General features: G+C 44.8%; 1 protein-coding gene across 1 annotated transcript in view; it reads left to right on the forward strand.

The window, feature by feature from the left end:
- The first annotated feature begins 2,811 nt into the window (after positions 1–2,811).
- Positions 2,812–25,108, forward strand: part of TUFM (Tu translation elongation factor, mitochondrial) — a 29,140-nt gene continuing 6,843 nt past the window's right edge. The window contains exons 1-7 of the mRNA XM_058860915.1: positions 2,812–2,932; positions 4,189–4,223; positions 7,802–7,913; positions 16,560–16,726; positions 18,080–18,184; positions 21,409–21,573; positions 23,227–23,359. Of these exons, the coding sequence (XP_058716898.1) occupies positions 2,893–2,932; positions 4,189–4,223; positions 7,802–7,913; positions 16,560–16,726; positions 18,080–18,184; positions 21,409–21,573; positions 23,227–23,359 (757 nt within the window). The 5' untranslated portion in view covers positions 2,812–2,892. The remainder of the gene's footprint in view (positions 2,933–4,188; positions 4,224–7,801; positions 7,914–16,559; positions 16,727–18,079; positions 18,185–21,408; positions 21,574–23,226; positions 23,360–25,108) is intronic.

The raw sequence follows: 25,108 nt of genomic DNA on the forward strand, positions 1-25,108 counted from the left end.
CTCACCTGATCTCACCTGGAGCTCACCTGATCTCACCTGTTCCCCTCCCCCCTCCCCCCCGTTGGTTCCCAGTTTGATCCAAAGGCGATTTTTGTACAAAATCCCCCAAAATCGGCTCCGACTCTTCCGGGGGGGGGAGGGGCCCGGGGTGGGGGAGGGGCTGAGGGGTGGGGGAGGGGTGGGGGATGGGGGAGGGGCAGGGGGGGACATTTTGGGGCAGTTTTGGGAGGTTTTGGGTCATTTTTGGGGCAGTTTTGGGCATTTTTGGGAGGTTTTGGGGCTGTTTAGGGGAATTTTTGGGGCACTTTGGGGCATTTTTGGGGCACTTTTGGGAGGTTTGGGTCAGTTTTGGGCCATTTTGGGGCATTTTTGGGAGGTTTTGGGGCAGTTTTGGGGCACTTTGGGACATTTTGGGGCATTTTGGGACATTTTCGGGAGATTTTGGGACATTTTTGGGGCAGTTTTTGGGAGTTTTGGGGCTGTTTTGGCCACTTTGGGGTGGATTTGGGGCATTTTTGGGAGATTTTGGGGAATTTTTGGGCACTTTGGGAAGGTTTTGTGACGTTTTTGGGAGATTTTGGGGCACTTTTGGGACATTTTTGGGGCATTTTTGGGCATTTTTGGGGCAGTTTTGGGAGATTTTGGGGCGTTTTCAGGCAGTTTTGGGACATTTTTGGGGCACTTTGGGGCATTTTTGAGAGGTTTTGGGGATATTTTGGGCACTTTGGGGCATTTTTGGGAGATTTTGGGACATTTTGGGGCAGTTTTGGGTGGTTTTGGGGCATTTTTGGGACATTTTGGGGCAGTTTTGGGGAGTTTTGGGAGATTTTGGGGCATTTTTGGGGCATTTTTGGGAGATTTTGGGGCAGTTTAGGGCACTTTGGGGCAGTTTTGGGGCAGTTTTGGGAGATTTTGGGGCATTTTTGGGAGGTTTTGGGGCATTTTTGGGAGTTTTGGGGCACTTTGGGGAGGTTTTGCGACGTTTTTGGGAGGTTTTGGGGCAGTTTTGGGACATTTCTGGGGCACTTTGGGGCATTTTTGGGAGGTTTTGGGGACATTTGGGGCACTTTGGGGCATTTTTGGGGCAGTTTGGGGGCACTTTGGGATGGTTTTGGGGAATTTTTAGGAGGTTTTGGGGCAGTTTTGGGCACTTCTGGAGCATTTTTGGGGCACTTCGGGACATTTTGGGGCATTTTGGGACATTTTTGGGAGATTTTGAGGCAGTTTTGGGACATCTTTGGGGCATTTTTGGGTGGTTTTGGGTCAGTTTTCAGCACTTCAGGGTCTTTTGGGGCACTTTGGGGGTGGTTTTGGGGCATTTTTAGGAGGTTTGGGCATTTTTGGGGCAGTTTTGGGGCATTTTTGGGAGTTTTGGGGCACTTTGGGGAGGTTTTGCGACGTTTTTGGGAGGTTTTGGGGCAGTTTTGGGACATTTCTGGGGCACTTTGGGGCATTTTGGGGCAGTTTTGGGACATTTCTGGGGCACTTCGAGGCAGTTTTGGGGCAGTTTTGGGCACTTTGGGGCATTTTTGGAAGGTTTGGGACATTTTTGGGGCAGTTTTGGCCACTTTGGGCTGGTTTTGGGGCATTTTCGGGCGGTTTTGAGCACTTTGGGGTGGTTCTGGGGTGGTTTTGGGGTATTTTGGGGCTGTTTTGGGGCATTTTTGGGAGGTTTTGGGACAGTTTAGGGCACTTTGGGGCAGTTTAGAGGAATTTTTGGGGCAGTTTTGGGCAGTTTGAGGCTTTTTGGGGCAGTTTTGGGACGGTTTGCAGCGGTTTTGGAGCATTTGGGGGCTTTTTGGGGCAGTTTTGGGGCATTTTTGGGGCACTTTGGGGCAGTTTTGGGGCATTTTTGGGAGATTTGGGGCACTCTGGGTTGATATTCGAGTGATTTTGGGGCACTTTGGGGCAGTTTGAAACAGTTTTGGGGCAGTTTAGGGCACTTTGGGGCTATTTAGGGTCATTTTTGGGGCTGTTTGAGGAATTTTGGGGCCATTTTAGAGCGGTTTTGGGGCACTTTGGGGCAGTTTTGGGGCGGTTTTGGGACATTTTGGGTCGGTTTGGGGCTCTTTGGGGCGGTTTTGGGGCACTTTAGGGAAGTTTTGGGGCACTTTAGGAGGGTTTGGGGCACTTCGGGGCATTTTTGGGGCAGTTTTGGGTCGATTTTGGGACGTTTTGGGGCTTTTAAATCCTCTTAGCGACTCCCCCACTCCTGAGTCCTCCAGCACCACCGAGTCGAGTCCTCCAGAGCGGCCAGAGCGCCCTCACTGCTGAGTCCTCCAGCACCATCGAGTCGAGTCCTCCAGAGCGGCCAGAGCGCCCCCGGGGTCCTCCAGCACCACAGAGTTGATTCCTCCAGAGCGGCCAGAGCGCCCTCACTGGTGAGTCCTCCAGCACCATCGAGTCGAGTCCTCCAGGGCGGCCAGAGCGCCCTCACTGCTTGGTCCTCCAACACCATCGAGTCGAGTCCTCCAGGGCGGCCAGAGCGGCCCCGGGGTCCTCCAGCACCACAGAGTTGAGTCCTCCAGGGCGGCCAGAGCGCCCTCACTGCTGAGTCCTCCAGAACCATCGAGTCGAGTCCTCCAGAGCGGCCAGAGCGCCCTCACTGCGGAGTCCTCCAGCACCATCGAGTCGAGTCCTCCAGGGCGGCCAGAGCGCCCTCACTGCGGGTCCTCCAGCACCACAGAGTGGAGTCCTCCAGAGCGGCCAGAGCGCCCTCACTGCTTGGTCCTCCAACACCATCGAGTCGAGTCCTCCAGAGCGGCCAGAGCGCCCTCACCGCTTGGTCCTCCAACACCATCGAGTCGGGTCCTCCAGCACCATCGAGACGCGGGGAAGGGGCAGAGCGGAACCGGAAGCGGCCGGGGGTCACTTCCGGCAGGCGTGAGGAGAATGGCGCTGCCCGCGGCGCTGCTGCGCGGGGCCCTCGGGGGTGCGCGGGAATTCGGGGAGGAAAATCCGGGAATTTCGGGGAATTTTGGGAATTTTGGGAGGGTTTGGGGAGCCCGGAAGGGGTCGGGGAAGGTTGGGGGGGAGGGGGAGGAGGTTGAAGGTCACGGGGTCACGCGGGAGCTCCGGGAATCCTCGGAAAGTTCCAGAAATTCCCCTCAGAATTCCACAAAAATTCCATCAAATCCCCGGGAATTCCCCACAAATCCGGCTGAAATCCCCCAAAACCCCCAAAAATTGGTCAAATTCTCCTCAAATCCCCACAAAATCCCTTAAAATCGCCTCAAAATTCCCCAAAAATTCTCCTCAAATTCCTTTAAAATTCCCCAAATTCCTCCAAAATTCCCCAAAATTCCCCTCAAATCCCCCAAAATTCTTTAAAATCCCCCCAAAATCCCCTCAAATCTTCCCAAAATTCCCCAAATTTTCCCTCGAATCCTTCAAAATTCCCCCAAATTCCCTAATTCCTTTAAAATCTCCCCAAAATTCCCCAAATAATTCAAAAATCCACCGAAATTCCCCCTAAAATTCCCCAATTTCCCCCCAAAATTTCCCAAATCCCCCCAAATCCTCCTGAAATTCCCCAAAATTCCCCTCAAATCCCCCCAAAATTCCCCCAAATCCTTTAAAATTCCCCCAAAATTTCCAAAATTCCTCAAAAATTCCCAAAATTTCCCCCTAAAATCCCCTCAAGTCCTTTAAAATCCCCCCAAAAATTCCAAAAATCGCCAAAAATTCCCCTCAAATCCCCCCAAAATTCCCCAAATCCCCCCAGAATTCCAAAAATTTCCTCCTAAAAATCCCAAAATCCCCCCAAAATTCCCCTCAAATCCCCCCAAAATTCCCCAAAATCTCCCAAAATTCCCCAAAATTCCCCCAAATCCTTTAAAATCCCCCCAAAATTCCCTAAAATTCCCCAAAATCTCCCAAATTTCCCCCCAAAATTCCCCAAATCCTCCTAAAATCTCCCCAAAATTCCTGAAAATTCCCAAAATTCCCCAAAATCTCCCAAATTTCCCCCCAAAAATTCCCCAAATCCTCCTAAAATTCCCCAAAATTCCCCAAAATTCCCCAAATCCTTTAAAATTCCCCAAAATTCCCAAAATTCCCAAAATTCCCCAAAATCTCCCAAATTTCCCCCCAAAATTCCCCCAAATCCCCCCAAAATTCCCCAAAATTCCCCAAATCCTCCTAAAATTCCCAAAATTCCCAAAATTCCCATTTTTTTTCCCCCCCCAGGTTTTCGTGGCCGCGGCTTCCGAGTGCTGAGCACGGTGAGGGGGAGGGGAGGGAAATCCCAGGAATTTGGGGGGGATTTTTGGGAATTTTTTTGGAGGAAAATTTGGGGAATTTTTGGAGGTTTTTGGGGGATTTTTTGGGGATTTTTTGGGATTTTTTTGGAGATTTTTGGAGAATTTTTGGGGATTTTTTGGGGAATTTTTTAGGATTTTTTTGGGATTTTTTTGGAGATTTTTGGGGAATTTTTGGGGATTTTTTGAGGATTTTTTGGGGATTTTTTTTGGAATTTTTTAGGATTTTTTGGGAATTTTTGGGGATTTTTTGGGGATTTTTTGAGGATTTTTGGGGATTTTTTTGGAGATTTTTGGGGAATTTTTTGGGATTTTTTGGGGATTTTTTGAGGATTTTTTGGAGATTTTTTGGGAATTTTTTGGGATTTTTGGGGGATTTTTTTTAGAATTTTTTGGGATTTTTTTGGAGATTTTTGGGGAATTTTTTGGGGATTTTTTGTGGATTTTTTGATGATTTTTTGGAGATTTTTTTGGGAATTTTTTAGGATTTTTTGCGGATTTTTTGGGGATTTTTGGGGATTTTTTAAGGGAATTTTGTGGAATTTTCTGGGATTTTCTGGGGAATTTTGGGGGAATTTTTTGGGAATTTTTTGGGATTTTTGGGGATTTTTTGAGGATTTTTTGGAGATTTTTGGGGATTTTTGGGGGGATTTTTTTTGGACTTTTTGGGTGGATTTTATTTGGATTTTTTTGGAATTTTTGGGGAATTTTTGGAGGTTTTTGAGAGATTTTGTGCGGGGATTTTTTGGGGATTTTTTGTGGAATTTATTGTGATTTTTGGGGAAATTTTTTGGGGAATTTTTGGGGATTTTTTGAGGATTTTTTGGAGATTTTTTGGGGATTTTTTGAGGATTTTTTGGGGATTTTTTTTTGACTTTTTGGGGATTTTGGGGGAATTTTTTGGGATTTTTTAAGGATTTTTTTAGGATTTTTTGGGAGATTTTTGGGGAATATTTTGGGATTTTTTGGGGATTTTTGTGGATTTTTGGGGGATTTTTGGGAACTTTTTGGGGATTTTATTCGGATTTTTTGGGAATTTTTTGGGATTTTTGGAGGATTTTTTTAGGATTTTTTAGAGATTTTTGGGAATTTTTGGGGGATTTTTTTGGGATTTTTTTGGGAATTTTTGGGTGATTTTGGGGTAATTCTTGGGATATTTTGAATGGATTTTTGGGATGATTTTGGGGTAATTTTGGGTGATTTTGGGTTAATTTTTGGGATATTTTTGGGTGGATTTTTTGGATGATTTTGGGATAATTTTGGGTGATTTTGGGGTGAATTTTGTGGATATTTTGGGTGGATTTTTGGGGTAATTTTGGGTGATTTGGTGTAATTTTTGGGATATTTTGGGTGGATTTTTGGGATGATTTTGGGGTAATTTTGGGTGGATTTTTGGGTGATTTTTGGGATATTTTTGGGATAATTTTGGGGATTTTTTGGGGTAATTTTTGGGATATTTTTGGGGTAATTTTGGGTGATTTTGGGGTAATTTTGGGTGAATTTTTGGGTGGATTTTTGGGATGCTTTTGGGGTAATTTTGGGTGATTTTGGGGTAATTTTGGGTGGATTTTTGGGATATTTTTGGGATGATTTTGGGGTAATTTTGGGTGATTTTGGGGTAATTTTTGGGATATTTTGTGTGGATTTTTGGGATATTTTTGGGGTTATTTTGGGTGATTTTGGGGTAATTTTTGGGTGAATTTTGGGGATTTTTGGGATGAATTTTGGGTGATTTTTGGGGTAATTTGGGGTAATTTTGTGTGGATTTTTGGGGTAATTTTGGGTGATTTTGGGGTAATTTTTGGATGAATTTTGGGTGGATTTTTGAGGTAATTTTGGGTGATTTTTGGGATAATTTTGGGGGTTTTTTGGGTGGATTTTTGGGGTAATTTTGGGTGATTTTGGGTGAATTTTTGGGTGAATTTTGTGGATTTTTTGGATGAATTTTGGGTGATTTTTGGGGTAATTTCAGGTGATTTTGGGTGAATTTTGGGGATTTTTTGGGGTAATTTTTGGGATATTTTTAGGGTAATTTTGGGTGATTTTGGGGTAATTTTTGGGATGATTTTGGGGTAATTTTGGGTGGATTTTTGGGATATTTTTTGGATGATTTTGGGGTAATTTTGGGTGATTTTGGGGTAATTTTGGGGTGAATTTTGTGGATATTTTGAGTGGATTTTGGGGTAATTTTGGGTGATTTTGGGGTAATTTTGGGTGATTTTTGGGATGATTTTGGGGTAATTTTGGGTGAATTTTGGGGATTTTTTGGGGTAATTTTGGGATGATTTTGGGGTAATTTCCGGTGATTTTGGGGTAATTTTTGGGATATTTTGGGTGGATTTTTTGGATGATTTTGGGGTAATTTTTGGGATATTTTGTGTGGATTTTTGGGATATTTTTGGGGTAATTTTGGGTGATTTTGGGGTAATTTTTGGGTGAATTTTGGGGATTTTTTGGGGTAATTTTTGGGATGATTTTGGGGTAATTTTGGGTGGATTTTTGGGTAATTTTGGGTGAATTTTGGGGATTTTTTGGATGAATTTTGGGGTAATTTTGGGATATTTTTGGGTGGATTTTTGGGGTAATTTTGGGTGATTTTGGGGTAATTTTTGGGATATTTTGGGGTAATTTTTGGGGTAATTTTTGGGTGGATTTTTGGGGTGATTTTGGGGTGAATTTTGGGGATTTTTTGGATGAATTTTGGGTGGATTTTTGGGGTAATTTCAGGTAATTTTGGGTGAATTTTGTGGATATTTTGGGTGGATTTTTTTTGATGATTTTTGGGGTAATTTTGGGTGATTTTGGGGTAATTTTTGGGATAATTTGTGTGGATTTTTGGGATATTTTTGGGGTAATTTTGGGTGATTTTGGGGTGATTTTGGGGTAATTTTTTGGGATATTTTGGGTGATTTTTGGGATGATTTTTGGGGTAATTTTGGGTGATTTTGGGGTAATTTTGGGTGATTTTGGGGTAATTTTGGGGTGAATTTTGTGGATATTTTGAGTGGATTTTGGGGTAATTTTGGGTGGATTTTTGGGTGGATTTTTGGGATATTTTTGGGGTAATTTTGGGGTGAATTTTGTGGATATTTTGGGTGCATTTTTGGGATATTTTGGGTGGATTTTTGGGATATTTTTGGGGTAATTTTGGGTGGATTTTTGGGGTAATTTTGGGTGATTTTGGGGTAATTTTTGGGGATATTTTGGGTGGATTTTTGGGGATATTTTGGGTGGATTTTTGGGATATTTTTGGGGTAATTTTGGGTGATTTTGGGTGAATTTTGGGGATATTTTTGGGGATATTTTGGGTGGATTTTTTGGGGTAATTTTGGGTGATTTTGGGGTAATTTTTGGGTGAATTTTGTGGATATTTTGAGTGGATTTTTTGGGGTAATTTTGGGTGATTTTGGGGTAATTTTGGGGTGAATTTTGTGGATATTTTGAATGGATTTTGGGGTAATTTTGGGTGATTTTGGGGTAATTTTGGGTGGATTTTTGGGTGATTTTTGGGGTAATTTTGGGTGATTTTGGGTCCCCCCCAGGCCCCCCCCAAGGCCAAGGTCGCTTTCGTGCGGGACAAACCTCACCTGAACGTCGGCACCATCGGGCACGTGGACCACGGGAAAACCACCCTGACCGCTGCCATCACCAGGGGTGAGCCCAAAATGGGGTGAAAAAAATGACCAAAAATGGGGAAAAAATGGGGAAAAAATGGGAATAAATGGGAAAATTGGGATGTGGAGCATGGGAAAATCACCCTGAGTGCTGCCATCACCAGGGGTGAGCCCAAAATGGGGTGAAAAACCGGGAATTTGGGAAAAAACAAAAAAAAAATGGTGAAAAACGGTGAAAAAATGGGGAAAAACGGGCAAAAAATGGGGAAAAAATGGGAGAAAAAATGGAACGAAAAATGGGGAAAAAATGGGGAAAAATGGAACAAAAAATGGGGAAAAAAAGGGAGAAAATTGGGAAAATTTGGGGGAAAATTGGGAGAAAAAATGGGAAATAAATTGGGGAAAATTGGGGAAAAAATGGGGAAAAATTGGGAGAAAAATGAGAAAATTTGGGAGAAAATTGGGAGAAAAAATGGGGAAAAAATGGGGAAAAATGGAACAAAAAATGGGGAAAATTGGGAGAAAAAATGGGCAAAAAATTGGGAGAAAAATGGGGAAAAAATGGGAAAATTGGGAGAAAAAAATGGGAGAAAAAATGGAAAAATTGGGGAAAAAAATGGGAGAAAAAATGGGGAAAAAATGGGAATAAATGGGATGTGGAGCAGGGGAAAATCACCCTGAGCGCTGCCATCACCAGGGGTGAGCCCAAAATGGGGTGAAAAACCGGGAATTTGGGAAAAAACAAAAAAAAAATGGTGAAAAACGGTGAAAAAATGGTGAAAAAATGACCAAAAACGGGCAAAAAATGGGGAAAAAACGGAACGAAAAATGGGAAAAAATGGGGAAAAAATGGGAGAAAAAAATGGGAAAAAATTGGGAAAAAATGGGAAAAAATTTGGGGAAAAATTGGGGAAAAAATTGGGGAAAAAATGGAACAAAAAATGGGGAAATTTTTGGGGAAAAATTGGGGAAAAATGGAACAAAAAATGGGGAAAAAATGAGGGAAAAAATGGGAAAATTGGGAGAAAAAATGGGGAAAAAATGGGAATAAATGGGAAAATTGGGATGTGGAGCAGGGGAAAATCACCCTGAGCGCTGCCATCACCAGGGGTGAGCCCAAAATGGGGTGAAAAACCGGGAATTTGGGAAAAAACAAAAAAAAAATGGTGAAAAACGGTGAAAAAATGGGGAAAAACGGGCAAAAAATGGGGAAAAAATGGGGAAAAAATGGAACAAAAAATGGGGAAAAAATGGGGAAAAAATGGGGAAAAATGGAACAAAAAATGGGGAAAAAATGGGAGAAAATTGGGAAAATTTGGGGGAAAATTGGGAGAAAAAATGGGAAAAAAATGAGGGAAAATTGGGGAAAAAATGGGGAAAAATGGAACAAAAAATGGGGAAAAAATGGGGAAAAATTGGGGAAAAAATGGAACAAAAAATGGGGAAAAAAATGGGGAAAATTGGGAGAAAAAATGGGCAAAAAATTGGGAGAAAAATGGGAAAAAATTGGAAAATTGGGGGAAAAAATGGGGGAAAAAATGGGGAAAAATGAGAAAAAATTGGGGAAAAAATGGGAGAAAAAATGGGCAAAAAATTGGGAGAAAAATGGGAAAATTGAGAGATAAAATGGGGAAAATTTGGAATAAATGGGATGTGGAGCAGGGGAAAATCACCCTGACCGCTGCCATCACCAGGGGTGAGCCCAAAATGGGGTGAAAAACCGGGAATTTGGGAAAAAACAAAAAAAAAATGGTGAAAACCGGTGAAAAAATGGGGAAAAAATGACAAAAAACGGGCAAAAAATGGGGAAAAAATGGGAATAAATGGGATGTGGAGCAGGGGAAAATCACCCTGAGTGTGGTCAGCACATGGGGTGAGCCCAAAATGGGGTGAAAAACGGGGAATTTGGGAAAAAACAAAAAAAAAATGGTGAAAAACGGTGAAAAATGGGGAAAAAATGGGGAAAAAATGACCAAAAACGGGGAAAAAATGGGGAAAAATGGGAATAAATGGGGAGAAAAAATGGGAAAAAAATGGGGAAAAAATGGGGAAAAATGGAACAAAAAATGAGGAAAAAATGGGGAAAAAATGGGGAAAATTGGGAGAAAAAATGGGAAATATATTGGGGAAAATTGGGGAAAAAATGGGAAAAAATTGGGAAAAAATGGGAAAAAATTGGGGAAAAAATGGGAGAAAAATGAGAAAATTTGGGGGAAAATTGGGAGAAAAAATGGGAAATAAATTGGGGAAAATTGGGGAAAAAATGGGAAAAAATTGGGGAAAAAATTGGGAAAAAATGGGAAAAAATTTGGGGAAAAATTGGGGAAAAATGGAACAAAAAATGGGGAAAAATGGTGAAAAATGGGGAAAAAATGGGGAAAAAATGGGAGAAAAATGAGAAAATTTGGGGGAAAATTGGGAGAAAAAATGGGAAATAAATTGGGGAAAATTGGGGAAAAAATTGGGGAAAAAATGGGAAAAAATTGGGGAAAAAATTGGGGAAAAAATTGGGGAAAAATGGAACAAAAAATGGGGAAAAATTGGGGAAAAAATGGGAGAAAAAATGGGCAAAAAATTGGGAGAAAAATGGGAAAATGGGAGAAAAAATGGGGAAAAAATGGGGAATAAATGGGAAAATTGGGATGTGGAGCAGGGGAAAATCACCCTGAGTGTGGTCAGCACATGGGGGAGCCCAAAATGGGGTGAAAAACGGGGAATTTGGGAAAAAACAAAAAAAAATAGTGAAAAACGGTGAAAAAATGGGGAAAAATGGGCAAAAAATGGGAGAAAAATGACCAAAAATGGGGAAAAAATGGGGAAAAATGGAACAAAAAATGGGGAAAAAATGGGAGAAAATTGGGAAAATTTGGGGGAAAACTGGGAGAAAAAATGGGAAATAAATTGGGGAAAAATTGGGGAAAAAATGGGGAAAAATTGGGAGAAAAATGAGAAAATTTGGGGGAAAATTGGGAGAAAAAATGGGAGAAAATTGGGGAAAAAATGGGGAAAAATGGGGAAAAAATGGGGAAAAAATGGGGGAAAAAATGGGAGAAAATTGGGGGAAAAATTGGGGAAAAAATGGGGAAAAATGGAACAAAAAATGGGGAAAAAATGGGGAAAATTGGGAGAAAAAATGGGAGAAAAATGGGCAAAAAATTGGGAGAAAAATGGGAAAAAATTGGGGGAAAAAAGGGAAAAAATGGAACAAAAAATGGGGGAAAAATTGAGAGAAAAATGGGAAAAAAATGGGAAAATTGGGATAAAAATGGGGGGAAAATGGGAAAAATTGGGGAAAAAAATGGGAGAAAAAATGGGCAAAAAATTGGGAGAAAAATGGGAAAATTGAGAGAAAAAATGGGAGGAAAAAAGGGGAAAAAAAGGGGAAAAAAAGGGAATAAATGGGATGTGGAGCAGGGGAAAATCACCCTGAGTGTGGTCAGCACATGGGGTGAGCCCAAAATGGGGTGAAAAACGGGGAATTTGGGAAAAAACAAAAAAAAAATGGTGAAAAACGGTGAAAAAATGACGAAAAAATGACCAAAAACAGGCAAAAAAATGGGGAAAAAATGGGGAAAAAATGAGAAAATTTGGGGGAAAATTGGGAGAAAAAATGGGGAAAAAAGGGGGAAAAATGGAACAAAAAATGGGAGAAAAATGGAACAAAAAATGGGGAAAATTGGGGGAAAAATGGGAGAAAAATGGGGAAAATTAGGAGAAAAAATGGGGAAAAAATGGGAAAAAATGGAACAAAAAATTGGGGAAAAATGGAACAAAAAATGGGGAAAAAAATGAGGGAAAAATGGGAGAAAAAATGGGAAAATTGGGAGAAAAAATGTGGAAAAAATGGGAAAATTGGGAGAAAAATAGATGAAAAATGATCAGAAAAATGGGAGAAGATTGGGAAAAGAAGTAGGAAAAATTGGGAGAAAAATGGGAAAAAATGGTGAAAAATGGGGAAAAAATGGGGAAAGATGGGAAAATTGGGAGAAAAAACTGGGAAAAAATGGGAGTAATAATGGGCAAAATATTGGGTGAAAAATGGGGAAAAAATGGGAAAAAATTGAAAAATTGGGGAAAAAATGGGGGGAAAAATGGGGAAAATTGGGAGAAAAATGGGAAAAAATTTGGGAAAAAAGGGGGAAAAAATGGGAAAAAATTGGGAAAAATGGGAGAAAAAATGGGCAAAAAATTGGGGGAAAAATGGGAAAAAATTGGGAAAAAATGTGGGAAAATTGGGGAAAAACTGGGCGAAAAATTGGGAGAAAAATTGGGGGGAAAAAATTGGGAAAAAAATGGGAGAAAATGGGGGAAAAATGAGAAAAAATGGGCGAAAAATTGGGAGAAAAATGGGAAAAATATTGGGAAAAAATTGGGGAAAAATTGGGGAAAATTGGGAAAAAATGGTGAAAAATGGGGAAAAAATGGGAAAATTGGGAGAAAAAAGCAGGAAAAAATGGGAGAAATAATGGGCAAAATATTGGGTGAAAAATGGGGAAAAAATGGGGAAAAATTGGGGAAAAAATGGGGGGAAAAATGGTGAAAATTGGGAGAAAAATGGGAAAAATTTGGAAAAAAAGGGGGAAAAAATGGGAAAAAATTGGGAAAAAATGGGAAAAGGGAGAAAAAATGGGCAAAAAATTGGGAGAAAAATGGGAAAACATTGGGGAAAAATTGGGGCAAATTGGGGAAAAAATGTGCGAAAAATTGGGAGAAAAATGGGAAAAATATTGGGGGGAAAAAATTGGGAAAAAATAGGAAAAAATTGGGGAAAAAATGGTGAAAAATGGGGAAAAAATGGGGAAAAAATGGGGAAATTGATAGAAAAAAACAGGAAAAAATGGGAGAAATAATGGGCAAAATATTGGGTGAAAAATGGGGAAAAAATGGGAAAAAATAGGAAAAAATGGAAAAATTGGGGGAAAAATGGGAGAAAATGGGGAAAAAATGGGAAAATTGGGAGAAAAATTGGGAGAAAAATGGGAAAAATTGGGAGAAAAATGGGAAAAATGGGGAAAAAATGGGGAGAAAAAAAATGGGAAAAATGGGAAAAAATTGGGAAAAAATGGAAAAGTTGGGGGAAAAATGGGGGGAAAAAATGGGAAAAAATTGGGAGAAAAATGGGAAAAAATGGGGAAAATTGGGAGAAATATGGGAAAAAATTGGGGAAAAAAATTGGGAAAAAATTGGGAAAAATTTGAAAAATTGGGGGAAAATGGGAAAAAATGGGAAAAAAGTGGGAAAAAATTGGGAAAAAATGGAAAAATTGGGGGAAAAATGGGGAGAAATATGGGAAAAAATTGGGGAAAAAATTGGGAAAAAATGGGAAAAATATGAAAAATTGGGGGAAAATGGGAAAAAATGGGAAAAAAGTGGGAAAAAATGGGAAAAAATTGGTGGAAAATGGGAAAATTGGGGGAAAAATGGGGAAAAATTGGGAAAAAAATGGGGGAAAAATGGGGAAAAAATTGGGAGAAAAATGGCGAAAAAATTGGGAAAAAATGTAGGGAAAATTGGGGAAAAAATGGGCGAAAAATGGGAGAAAAATGGGAGAAAATTGGGAGAAAATGGGAGAAAATGAGGGAAAAATGAGAAAAAAATGGGCGGAAATTGGGAGAAAAATGGGAAAAAATTGGGAAAAAATTGGTGAGAAAATTGGGGAAAAATTTGGGAAAAAATGGGAGAAAATGGGGGAAAAATGAGAAAAATGGAGCGAAAATTTGGGAGAAAAATGGGAAAAATTGGGGAAAAAATGTGGGAAAATTGGGGAAAAAATGGAAAAATTGGGGAAAAAATGGGGGGAAAAATGGGGAAAATTGGGAGAAAAATGGGAAAAATTTGGGAAAAAATTGGAAAAAAAGGGGGAAAAAATGGGAAAAAATTGGGAAAAAATGGTAAAATTGGGAGAAAAATGGGCGAAAATTGGGAGAAAAATGGGGAAAAATTGGGGAAAAAATGGGAAAAAATTGGGGAAAAAATGGGAAAAAATTGGGAAAAAATTTGGGAAAAATGGGGAAAAAATGGGAAAATTGGGAGAAAAAAACGGGGAAAAAATGGGAGAAATAATGGGCAAAATATTGGGTGAAAAATGGGGAAAAAATGGGAAAATATGGAAAATTGGGGAAAAAATGGGGGGAAAAATGGGGAAAATTGGGAGAAAAATGGACGCGAAAAATTGAGAGAAAAATGGGAAAAATGGGAAAAAATTATGGAAAAAAGGGGGAAAAATTGGGAAAAAATTGGGGAAAAATGGGCAAATTGGGGAAAAAATGGCAGTGAAAAATTGGGAGAAAAATTGGGGGGAAAAATTGGGAAAAATTGGAAAAAATTGGGAAAAAATGGGGAAAAAGTGGGAAAAAAATGGAGGGGTCTGAACCCATTTTGGGGGGGTCTGAGCCCATTTTGGGGGGGTCTGAGCCCATTTTGGGGGGGGTCTGAGCCATTTTGGGGGGGTCTGAGGCCGTTTTTGGGGTGTCCCCGCAGTGCTGTCGGCGGGGGGAGGGGCGCAGTTCCGGCCCTACGAGGAGATCGACAGCGCCCCCGAGGAATGGGGAAAAAATGGGAAAATTGGAGAGAAAAAAATGGGAAAAAATTGGAAAAAATGGGAAAAATAATGGGCAAAATATTGGAGTGAAAAATGGGGAAAAAATGGGGAAAAATTGGGAAAAAATGGAAAAATTGGGGGAAAAATTGGGAAAAAATTGGGGGGGAAAATGGGGGGAAAAATTGGGAGAAAAATGGGAAAAAATTGGGAAAAAACTTGAAAATCGGGAGGGAAAATGGGGGGAAATTGGAAAAAATGGAAAAATATTGGTAGAAAAATTGGGGAAAAATGGTGTGAAAAATGGGCAGAAAAATGGGAAAAAATTGGGAAAAAATGGGAGAAAATCGGGGAAAAATGAGAAAAAATGGAGCGAAAAATGGGGAAAAAATGGGAAAAAAATGGGAAAAAATTGGGGAAAAATGGGGGGAAAATTGGCGAGAAAAATGGGAAAAATTTGGGATAAAATTGGGAAAAAAATGGGAAAAAATGGGAAAAATTGGGGGAAAAATGGGGAAAAAATGGGAAAAAATGGGGAAAAATGGGGAAAAAAAGAGGAAAAAATGGGAAAATCGGGAGAAAAAAACAGGAAAAAATGGGAGAAATAATGGGCAAAATATTGGGTGAAAAATGGGGAAAAAAAGGGGGAAAAAATGGGGAAAAATGGGAAAAAATGGGAAAATTGGGAGAAAAAATGGGCAAAAAATTGGGAGAAAAATGGGCAAAAAATTGGGAAAAAACGTGGGAAATTTGGGGAAAAAATGGGTGACAAATTGGGGGGAAAAAATTGGAAAAAATTGGGGAAAAATTGGGAAAAAATGGGAAAAAATGGGAAAAAATGGGAAAAAAAATCGGGAGAAAATGGGAGAAAATGAGGGAAAAATGAGAAAAATGGAGCGAAAAATTGTGGAGAAAATTGGGAAAAAATTGGGAAAAAATTGGGAGAAAATTGGAAAAAATTTGGGAAAAAATGGGAGAAAATGGGGGAAAAATGAGAAAAAAATGGGCGAAAAATTGGAGAGAAAAATGGGAAAAAATTGGGAAAAATGTGGGAAAATTGGGGAAAAAATGGGCGAAAAATTGGGAGAAAAATGGGAAAAATATTGGGAAAAAATTGGGAAAAAATTGGGGAAAAATTGGGAAAAAATGGTGAAAAATGGGGAAAAAGTGGGAAAAAAATGGAGGGTTCTGAGCCCATTTTGGGGGGGTCTGAGGCGTTTTTGGGGGGGTCTGAGCCCATTTTGGGGGGGTCTGAGGCCGTTTTTGGGGGTCCCCGCAGTGCTGTCGGCGGGGGGAGGGGCGCAGTTCCGGCCCTACGAGGAGATCGACAGCGCCCCCGAGGAATGGGGAAAAAATGGGAAAATTGGGAGAAAAAAATGGGAAAAATTGAAAAATGGGAGAAATAATGGGCAAAATATTGGGTAAAAAATGAGGGAAAAAATTGGGAAAAAATTGGGAAAAATGGAAAAATTGGGGGAAAATTGGGAAAAAATTGGGGGGAAAAATGGGGAAAATTGGGTGAGAAAAATGGGAAAAAATTGGGGAAAAAATCGGGAAAAAATTGGGAAAAAATTTGAAAAATTGGGGGGGAAATGAGGGGAAAATGGGGGAAAAAATGGAAAAATATTGGTAGAAAAATTGGGGAAAATGGAGTGTGAAAAATGGGCAGAAAAATGGGAAAAAATTTGGGAAAAAATGGGAGAAAATGGTGTGAAAAATGAGAAAAAATGGGGGAAAAATTGGGAGAAAGAAAAATAGGGAAAAAATCGGGAAAAAATTCGGGAAAAAATGGTGAAAATGGTGAAAAATGGGGAAAAAATGGGAGAAAAATTGGAGGAGAAAAAAAAAAAAGAAAAAAAAAAAAAAAAAAAAAAAAAATTGGGGAAAAAATGGGGAAAAAATTTGGGAAAAAAGGGGGAAAAAATGGGGAAAAATTGGGAAAAAAATGGGCAAATTGGGGAAAAAATGGAGTGAAAAATTGGGAGAAAAATGGAGAAAAATTGGGAAAAAATGTGGGAAAAAAATTGGGGAAAAATTGGGAAAAAATGGGGAAAAAGTGGGAAAAAAATGGAGGGGTCTGAGCCCATTTTGGGGGGGTCTGAGCCCATTTTGGGGGGGTCTGAGGCCGTTTTTGGGGGGTCCCCGCAGTGCTGTCGGCGGGGGGAGGGGCGCAGTTCCGGCCCTACGAGGAGATCGACAGCGCCCCCGAGGAGAAAGCGCGCGGCATCACCATCAACGCCGCGCACGTGGAGTACAGCACGGCACGGAGACACTACGCACACACCGATTGTCCTGGGCACGCTGATTATGTCAAGGTACAGAATTCCAAAGGTTTGGGAATTTTGGGAATTTTTTGGGAATTTTCTGGAATTTTTTCGGATTTTTTTCCGATTTTTTTTGAATTTTTTTCGAATTTTTTTGGAATTTTTTTCGAATTTTTTTCGAATTTTTTTCGAATTTTTTTCGAATTTTTTTGTGATTTTTTGGGGATTTTTTAGGGATTTTTTTGTGATTTTTTGGAGATTTTTTAGGGATTTTTTAGGAATTTTTAGAGATTTTTTGGGGACTTTTTAGGATTTTTTGAGGATTTTTGCACATTTTTTGGGGATTTTTTTAGGATTTTTTTCAGGATTTTTTGGGGATTTTTTAGGGATTTTTGGGGGATTTTTGTGGGATTTTTTTGAGGATTTTTAGGGATTTTTTAAGGATTTTTTCAGGATTCTTTGTGAATTTTTAGGGATTTTTTAGGGATTTTTTAAAGACATTTTGGGATTTTTTAGGGAGTTTTTTGGAATTTTTTTCAGGATATTTTGGGGATTTTTTAGGGATTATTTGAGAAATTTTAGGGATTTTTTGGGGGTTTTTTTTGGGGTGTTTTTGTCACCATCAACGCCGCGCACGTGGAGTACAGCACGGCACGGAGACACTACGCACACACCGACTGTCCAGGACATGCTGATTATGTCAAGGTATGAAATTCTGGGATTCTGGAATTTTCTGGAATTTTTTGGGAATTTTCTGGAATTTTTTGGGATTTTTTTCGGATTTTTTTCGGATTTTTTTCAAATTTTTTTTTTATTTTTTTTTAATTTTTTGGGGATTTTTTTATGATTTTTTGGGAATTTTTTAGGGATTTTTTGAGGATTTTTGGGAGATTTTTTAGGGATTTTTTGTGGATTTTTAGGGATTTTTTTTGTATCCTTTTTGGAATTATTTGAGAAATTTTGTGGATTTTTTTTGGGATGTTTTAAGGATTTAATAGGGATTTTTCAGGATTTTTTTTTGAGGATTTTTTAGGGATTATTTTCAGGATTTTTTGGTGAATTTTTTCACGTTTTTTTCTGGACTTTTGGGGGATTTTCAGGAACATTTCAACGATTTTTTTAGGAATTTTTTGCACATTTTTTCCAGCTTTTTTTGGGAGGGAATTTTTTGGGAATTTTTACAGATTTTTTTACTAATTCTTTGAACACTTTTATTAATTTTTTTCCCATCATTTTTAACCATTTTCCACCCATTTCTCCCCATTTTCTTCACCCAATCCCCCCCAATTTTTTTCCCAATCCCAGCTCCGATAACAAATTCCCAGAACTCCCAGAATTCCCAGAATTCCCAGAATTCCCGGAATTCCCGGCGTTTTTTCCCGATTCTGCCGTTTTTTCCCCCAGAACATGATCACGGGCACCGCCCCCCTGGACGGCGTCATCCTGGTGGTGGCCGCCACCGACGGGCAAATGCCACAGACCCGGGAGCACCTGCTGCTGGCCCGACAGGTGAGCTGGGGGGCGTGGCCACCTCTTGGGGGGCGTGGCCACCTCCTGGAGGGGCGTGGCTAACTCCTGAGGGGGCGTGGCTAATGTCTGGGGGCGCGGCTAACTCCTGAGGGGGCGTGGCTAATGTCTGGGGTGCGTGGCCACCTCCTGAGGGGGCGTGGCTAATGTCTGGGGGGCGTGGCTAATGTCTGGGGGGCGTGGCCACCACCTGAGGGGGCGTGGCTAGCTCAGGAGGGGGCGTGGCTACCATCTGGGGGGCGTGGTTACCTCCTGAGGGGGCGTGGCTAACGTCTGGGAGGCGTGGCTAATGTCTGGGGGGCGTGGTTGCCTCCTGAGGGGGCGTGGCCAGGTCACACAGACCCTGGAGCTCCTGCTGCTGGCCCGACAGGTGAGCTGGGGGGCGTGGCCAGCTCCTGGGGGGCGTGGCCAGCACCTGAGGGGGCGTGGCCAGCTCAAGAGGGGGCGTGGCTAATGCCTGGGGGGCGTGGTTGCCTCCTGAGGGGGCCTGGCCAGCTCCTGAAGGGCGTGGCCAGCTCAGGAGGAAGCGTGGATAATGTCTGGGGGGCGTGGTTACCTCCTGAGGAGGCGTGGCTAACGTCTGGAGGGCGTGGCTAATGTCTGGGGGCGTGGTCGCCTCTTGAGGGGACGTGGTTATCTCCTGAGGGGGCGTGGCCAGCTCATGGGGGGCGTGGCCAGCTCAGGAGGGGGCGTGGCTAACATCTGGAAAGCGTGGCTAATGTCTGGGGGGCGTGGTTACCTCCTGAAGGGGCGTGGCCAGCTCAGGAGGGGGCGTGGCCAGCTCGGGAGGGGGCGTGGCTAATGCCTGGGGGCGTGGTTACCTCCTGAGGGGGCGTGGTCAGCTCCTGGGGGGCGTGGTCAACACCTGAGGGGGCGTGGTCAGTTCCTGAAGGGGCGTGGTCAGTTCCTGAAGGGGCGTGGTCAGCTCCTGAGGGGGCGTGGTCAGTTCCTGAGGGGGCGTGGTCAGCTCCTGAGGGGGCGTGGCCAGCACCTGGGGGCGTGGTCAGTTCCGGAGGGGGCGTGGTCAGTTCCTGGAGGGGGCGTGGTCAGTTCCTGGAGGGGGCGTGGTCAGTTCCTGGAGGGGGCGTGGTCAGTTCCTGAGGGGGCGTGGTCAGTTCCTGAAGGGGCGTGGTCAGCTCCTGAGGGGGCGTGGTCAGTTCCTGAGGGGGCGTGGTCAGCTCCTGAGGGGGCGTGGTCAGTTCCTGAGGGGCGTGGTCACCTGAGGGGGCGTGGCCAGGTGAGACCGAGCTCCCAGCAGCTGAGTTTGGGGTTCAGGTTCAGGTTCAGGTGTAGGTTCAGGTGTAGCTCCAGGTTCAGATCCAGGTCCAGGTGTAGCTCCAGGTTCAGGTTCAGGTGTAGATCCAGGTGTAGGTTCAGGTGTAGGTTCAGGTTCAGGTTCAGGTTCAGGTGTAGATTCAGGTTCAGGTGTAGATCCGGGTTCAGGTTCAGGTGTGGGTTCAGGTTCAGGTGTAGCTCCAGGTTCAGGTGTAGGTTCAGATCCAGGTTCAGGTTCAGGTGTGGGTCCAGGTTCAGATCCAGGTTCAGGTGTAGCTCCTGGTCCAGGTTCAGGTGTAGTTCCAGGTCCAGGTTCAGGTTCAGGTGTAGGTTCAGGTCCAGGTCCAGGTGTAGGTCTAGGTTCAGGTTCAGGTTCAGGTGTAGCTCCAGGTTCAGGTGTAGCTCCAGGTCCAGGTTCAGGTCCAGGTCCAGGTTCAGGTTCAGGTGTAGCTCCAGATTCAGGTGTAGCTCCAGGTTCAGGTTCAGATCCAGGTTCAGGTGTAGGTTCAGGTCCAGGTCCAGGTGTAGGTCTAGGTTCAGGTTCAGGTTCAGGTTCAGGTGTAGGTTCAGGTGTGGGTTCAGGTTCAGGTGTAGCTCCAGGTTCAGGTTCAGATCCAGGTTCAGGTGTAGGTTCAAAGTGTGACTGTCACCTGTCCCATTTCACCTGTCTCACCTGTCTCACCTGTCCAGGTGTGTGTCCAGCATGTGGTCGTTCACCTGAACAAGGTGGATGCGGTGCCGGACCCGGAGCTGTTTGGGTTCAGGTGTAGATCCAGGTGTAGGTTCAGGTGTAGGTTCAGGGTGTAACCCCTCACCTGCCTCACCTGTCTCACCTGCACAGGTGGGCGTCCAGCACGTTGTTGTTTACCTGAATAAGGCGGACGCGGTGCCGGACCCGGAGCTGTTGGGGTTTGGGTTCAGGTTCAGGTGTAGGTTCAGGTTCAGGTTCAGGTGTAGATCCAGGGTGTAACCCCTCACCTGTCTCACCTGTCTCACCTGCACAGGTGTGTGTCCAGCACGTTGTTGTTTACCTGAACAAGGTGAACACAGTGCTGGATCCAGGTTCAGGTTCAGGTGTAGGTTCAGGTGTAGATCCAGGTTCAGGTTCAGGTGTAGGTTCAAGGTGTGACTCTCACCTGTCTCACCTGTCCAGGTGGGTGTCCAGCACGTTGTTGTTTACCTGAACAAGGCGGACGCGGTGCCGGACCCGGAGCTGTTGGGGTTTGGGTTCAGGTGTAGATCCAGGTTCAGATCCAGGTTCAGGTTCAGGTGTAGGTTCAGGTGTAACCCCTCACCTGTCTCACCTGTCTCACCTGCACAGGTGGGCATCCAGCACGTTGTTGTTTACCTGAACAAGGCGGACGTGGTGCCGGACCCGGAGCTGTTGGGGTTTGGGTTCAGGTGTAGATCCAGGTTCAGGTTCAGGTGTAGGTTCAGGTGTGATTCTCACCTGTCTCACCTGCACAGGTGGGCGTCCAGCACGTTGTTGTTTACCTGAACAAGGCGGACGCGGTGCCGGACCCGGAGCTGTTGGGGTTTGGGTCCAGGTTCAGGTGTAGATCCAGGTTCAGGTGTAGGTTCAGGTGTAGGTTCAAGGTGTGACTCTCACCTGTCTCACCTGTCTCACCTGTCCAGGTGGGTGTCCAGCACGTTGTTGTTTACCTGAACAAGGCGGACGCGGTGCCGGACCCGGAGCTGTTGGGGTTTGGGTTCAGGTGTAGATCCAGGTTCAGGTTCAGGTGTAGGTTCAGGTGTGATTCTCACCTGTCTCACCTGCACAGGTGGGCGTCCAGCACGTTGTCGTTTACCTGAACAAGGCGGACGCGGTGCCGGACCCGGAGCTGTTGGGGTTTGGGTCCAGGTTCAGGTGTAGATCCAGGTTCAGGTGTAGGTTCAGGTGTATGTTCAAGGTGTGATTCTCACCTGCACAGGTGGGTGTCCAGCACGTTGTTGTTTACCTGAACAAGGCGGACGCGGTGCCGGACCCGGAGCTGCTCCCATTGGTCGAGCTCGAGGTTCGGGAGCTCCTGAGCGAGTTCGGCTTCGACGGCGAAAAAACCCCGGTGGTGGTGGGGTCGGCTCTGTGTGCGCTGCAGGTACACCTGGGGAACACCTGGACACACCTGGGGACACCTGGATACACCTGGGGACACCTGGGGAACACCTGGACACACCTGGGGACAGCTGGGGTACACCTGGGGTACCTGGGGACACCCCGGTGGTGGTGGGGTCGGCTCTGTGTGCGCTGCAGGTACACCTGGGGAACACCTGGGGACACCTGGGAACACCTGGGATACACCTGGGGACACCTGGATACACCTGGGGACACCTGGGGACACCTGGGGTACCTGGGGACACCCCGGTGGTGGTGGGGTTGGTTCTGTGTGCGCTGCAGGTACACCTGGACACACCTGTACACACCTGTAACACACCTGTACACACGTGTAACACACCTGTATCATGTTACCTGTCTCACCTGCAGGACCGTGACCCCGAGCTCGGGCTCCAGTCCGTGCTGAGGCTCCTGTGACACACCTGAACACACCTGTAACACACCTGTAACACACCTGTACACACCTGTAACACACCTGTACACACCTGTACACACCTGCACACACCTGTACACACCTGTACACACCTGTAACACACCTGTACACACCTGTACACACCTGTAACACACCTGTACACACCTGTACACACCTGTACACACCTGTAACACACCTGTACACACCTGTACACACCTGTACATACCTGTACACACCTGTACACACCTGTACACACCTGTAACACACCTGTACACACCTGTACACACCTGTACACACCTGTAACACACCTGTACACACCTGTACACACCTGTACACACCTGTAACACACCTGTACACACCTGTACACACCTGTACACACCTGTACACACCTGTACACACCTGTAACACACCTGTACACACCTGTACACACCTGTACATACCTGTACACACCTGTACACACCTGTACACACCTGTAACACACCTGTACACACCTGTAACACACCTGTACACACCTGTACACACCTGTAACACACCTGTAACACACCTGTAACACACCTGTACACACCTGCACACACCTGCACACACCTGTACATACCTGTACACACCTGTAACACACCTGTAACACACCTGTAACACACCTGTAACACACCTGTAACACACCTGTACACACCTGTACACACCTGTAACACACCTGCACACACCTGTAACACACCTGTAACACACCTGTAACATGTTACCTGTCTCACCTGCAGGACCGTGACCCCGAGCTGGGGCTCCAGTCCGTGCTGAGGCTCCTGTGACACACCTGTAACACACCTGTACACACCTGTACACACCTGTACACACCTGTACACACCTGTACACACCTGTAACACACCTGTACACACCTGTACACACCTGTAACACACCTGTACACACCTGTACATACGTGTAACACACCTGTAACATGTTACCTGTCTCACCTGCAGGACCGTGACCCCGAGCTGGGGCTCCAGTCCGTGCTGAGGCTCCTGTGACACACCTGTAACACACCTGTACACACCTGTAACACACCTGTACACACCTGTACACACCTGTACACACCTGTAACACACCTGTATCATGTTACCTGTCTCACCTGCAGGACCGTGACCCCGAGCTCGGTCTCCAGTCCGTGCTGAGGCTCCTGTGACACACCTGTACACACCTGTACACACCTGTAACACACCTGTATCTCACCTGCAGGACCGTGACCCCGAGCTCGGTCTCCAGTCCGTGCTGAGGCTCCTCGAGGCCGTGGATTCGCACATCCCCCAACCCCCGCGGGAACTGGAGCGACCCTGCCTGCTGCCCATCGAGGCTGTGCACACCATCCCAGGTAAACACACCTGAGACAGGTAACCATCATCATCATCATCATCATCACACCTGGGACACACCCTGACATCATCATCATCACACCTGTGTCACATCCCCCAACCCCCGCGGGAGCTGGAGCGACCCTGCCTGCTGCCCATCGAGGCTGTGCACAGCATCCCAGGTAACTGCACACCTGTACACACCTGTACACACCTGTACACACCTGTACTGCACCTGGGACACACCTGTACATCATCATCATCACACCTATAACACACCTGTACATCATCATCACCATCACACCTGCAGCGACCCTGCCTGCTGCCCATCGAGGCTGTGCACACCATCCCAGGTAAACACACCTGAGACAGGTAACCATCATCATCATCATCATCATCACACCTGTACACACCTGTACTGCATCGTTATCACACCTGTAACACACCCTGACATCATCATCATCACACCTGTGTCACACCTGCAGCGACCCTGCCTGCTGCCCATCGAGGCTGTGCACACCATCCCAGGTAACTGCACACCTGTACACACCTGTACACACCTGTAACACACCTGTACACACCTGTACATCATCATCATCACACCTGTACACACCTGTACTGCACCTGGGATACACCCTGACATCATCATCATCACACCTGTGTCACATCCCCCAACCCCCGCGGGAACTGGAGCGACCCTGCCTGCTGCCCATCGAGGCTGTGCACAGCATCCCAGGTAAACACACCTGTACACACCTGTACGTCATCATCATCACACCTGTACACACCTGAGATACACCCTGACATCATCATCATCACACCTGTGTCACATCCCCCAACCCCCGCGGGAACTGGAGCGACCCTGCCTGCTGCCCATCGAGGCTGTGCACACCATCCCAGGTAAATTACCTGTACACACCTGACATCATCATCATCACACCTGTACACACCTGTACTGCATCGTTATCACACCTGTAACACACCCTGACATCATCATCATCACACCTGTGTCACACCTGCAGCGACCCTGCCTGCTGCCCATCGAGGCTGTGCACACCATCCCAGGTAAACACACCTGTACACACCTGTACACACCTGTAACATACCTGTACACACCTGTACTGCATCGTTATCACACCTGGGATACAGCCTGACATCATCATCATCACACCTGTGACACACCTGCAGCGACCCTGCCTGCTGCCCATCGAGGCTGTGCACACCATCCCAGGTAAATTACCTGTAACACACCTGTACATCATCATCATCACACCTGTACACACCTGGGATACACCTGTCATACCTGTACATCATCATCATCACACCTGTGTCACATCCCCCAACCCCCGCGGGAACTGGAGCGACCCTGCCTGCTGCCCATCGAGGCTGTGCACAGCATCCCAGGTAACTGCACACCTGAGACAGGTAACCATCATCATCATCACACCTGTACACACCTGTACACACCTGTACTGCATCGTTATCACACCTGTAACACACCCTGACATCATCATCATCACACCTGTGTCACACCTGCAGCGACCCTGCCTGCTGCCCATCGAGGCTGTGCACAGCATCCCAGGTAACTGCACACCTGTACACACCTGACATCATCATCATCACACCTGTACACACCTGTACTGCATCGTTATCACACCTATAACACACCCTGACATCATCATCATCATCACACCTGTGTCACACCTGCAGCGACCCTGCCTGCTGCCCATCGAGGCTGTGCACACCATCCCAGGTAAACACACCTGAGA

Source organism: Poecile atricapillus, chromosome 34 (genome assembly GCF_030490865.1).
Source record: "Poecile atricapillus isolate bPoeAtr1 chromosome 34, bPoeAtr1.hap1, whole genome shotgun sequence".
In the NCBI taxonomy this organism is placed as follows: Eukaryota; Metazoa; Chordata; class Aves; order Passeriformes; family Paridae; genus Poecile; species Poecile atricapillus.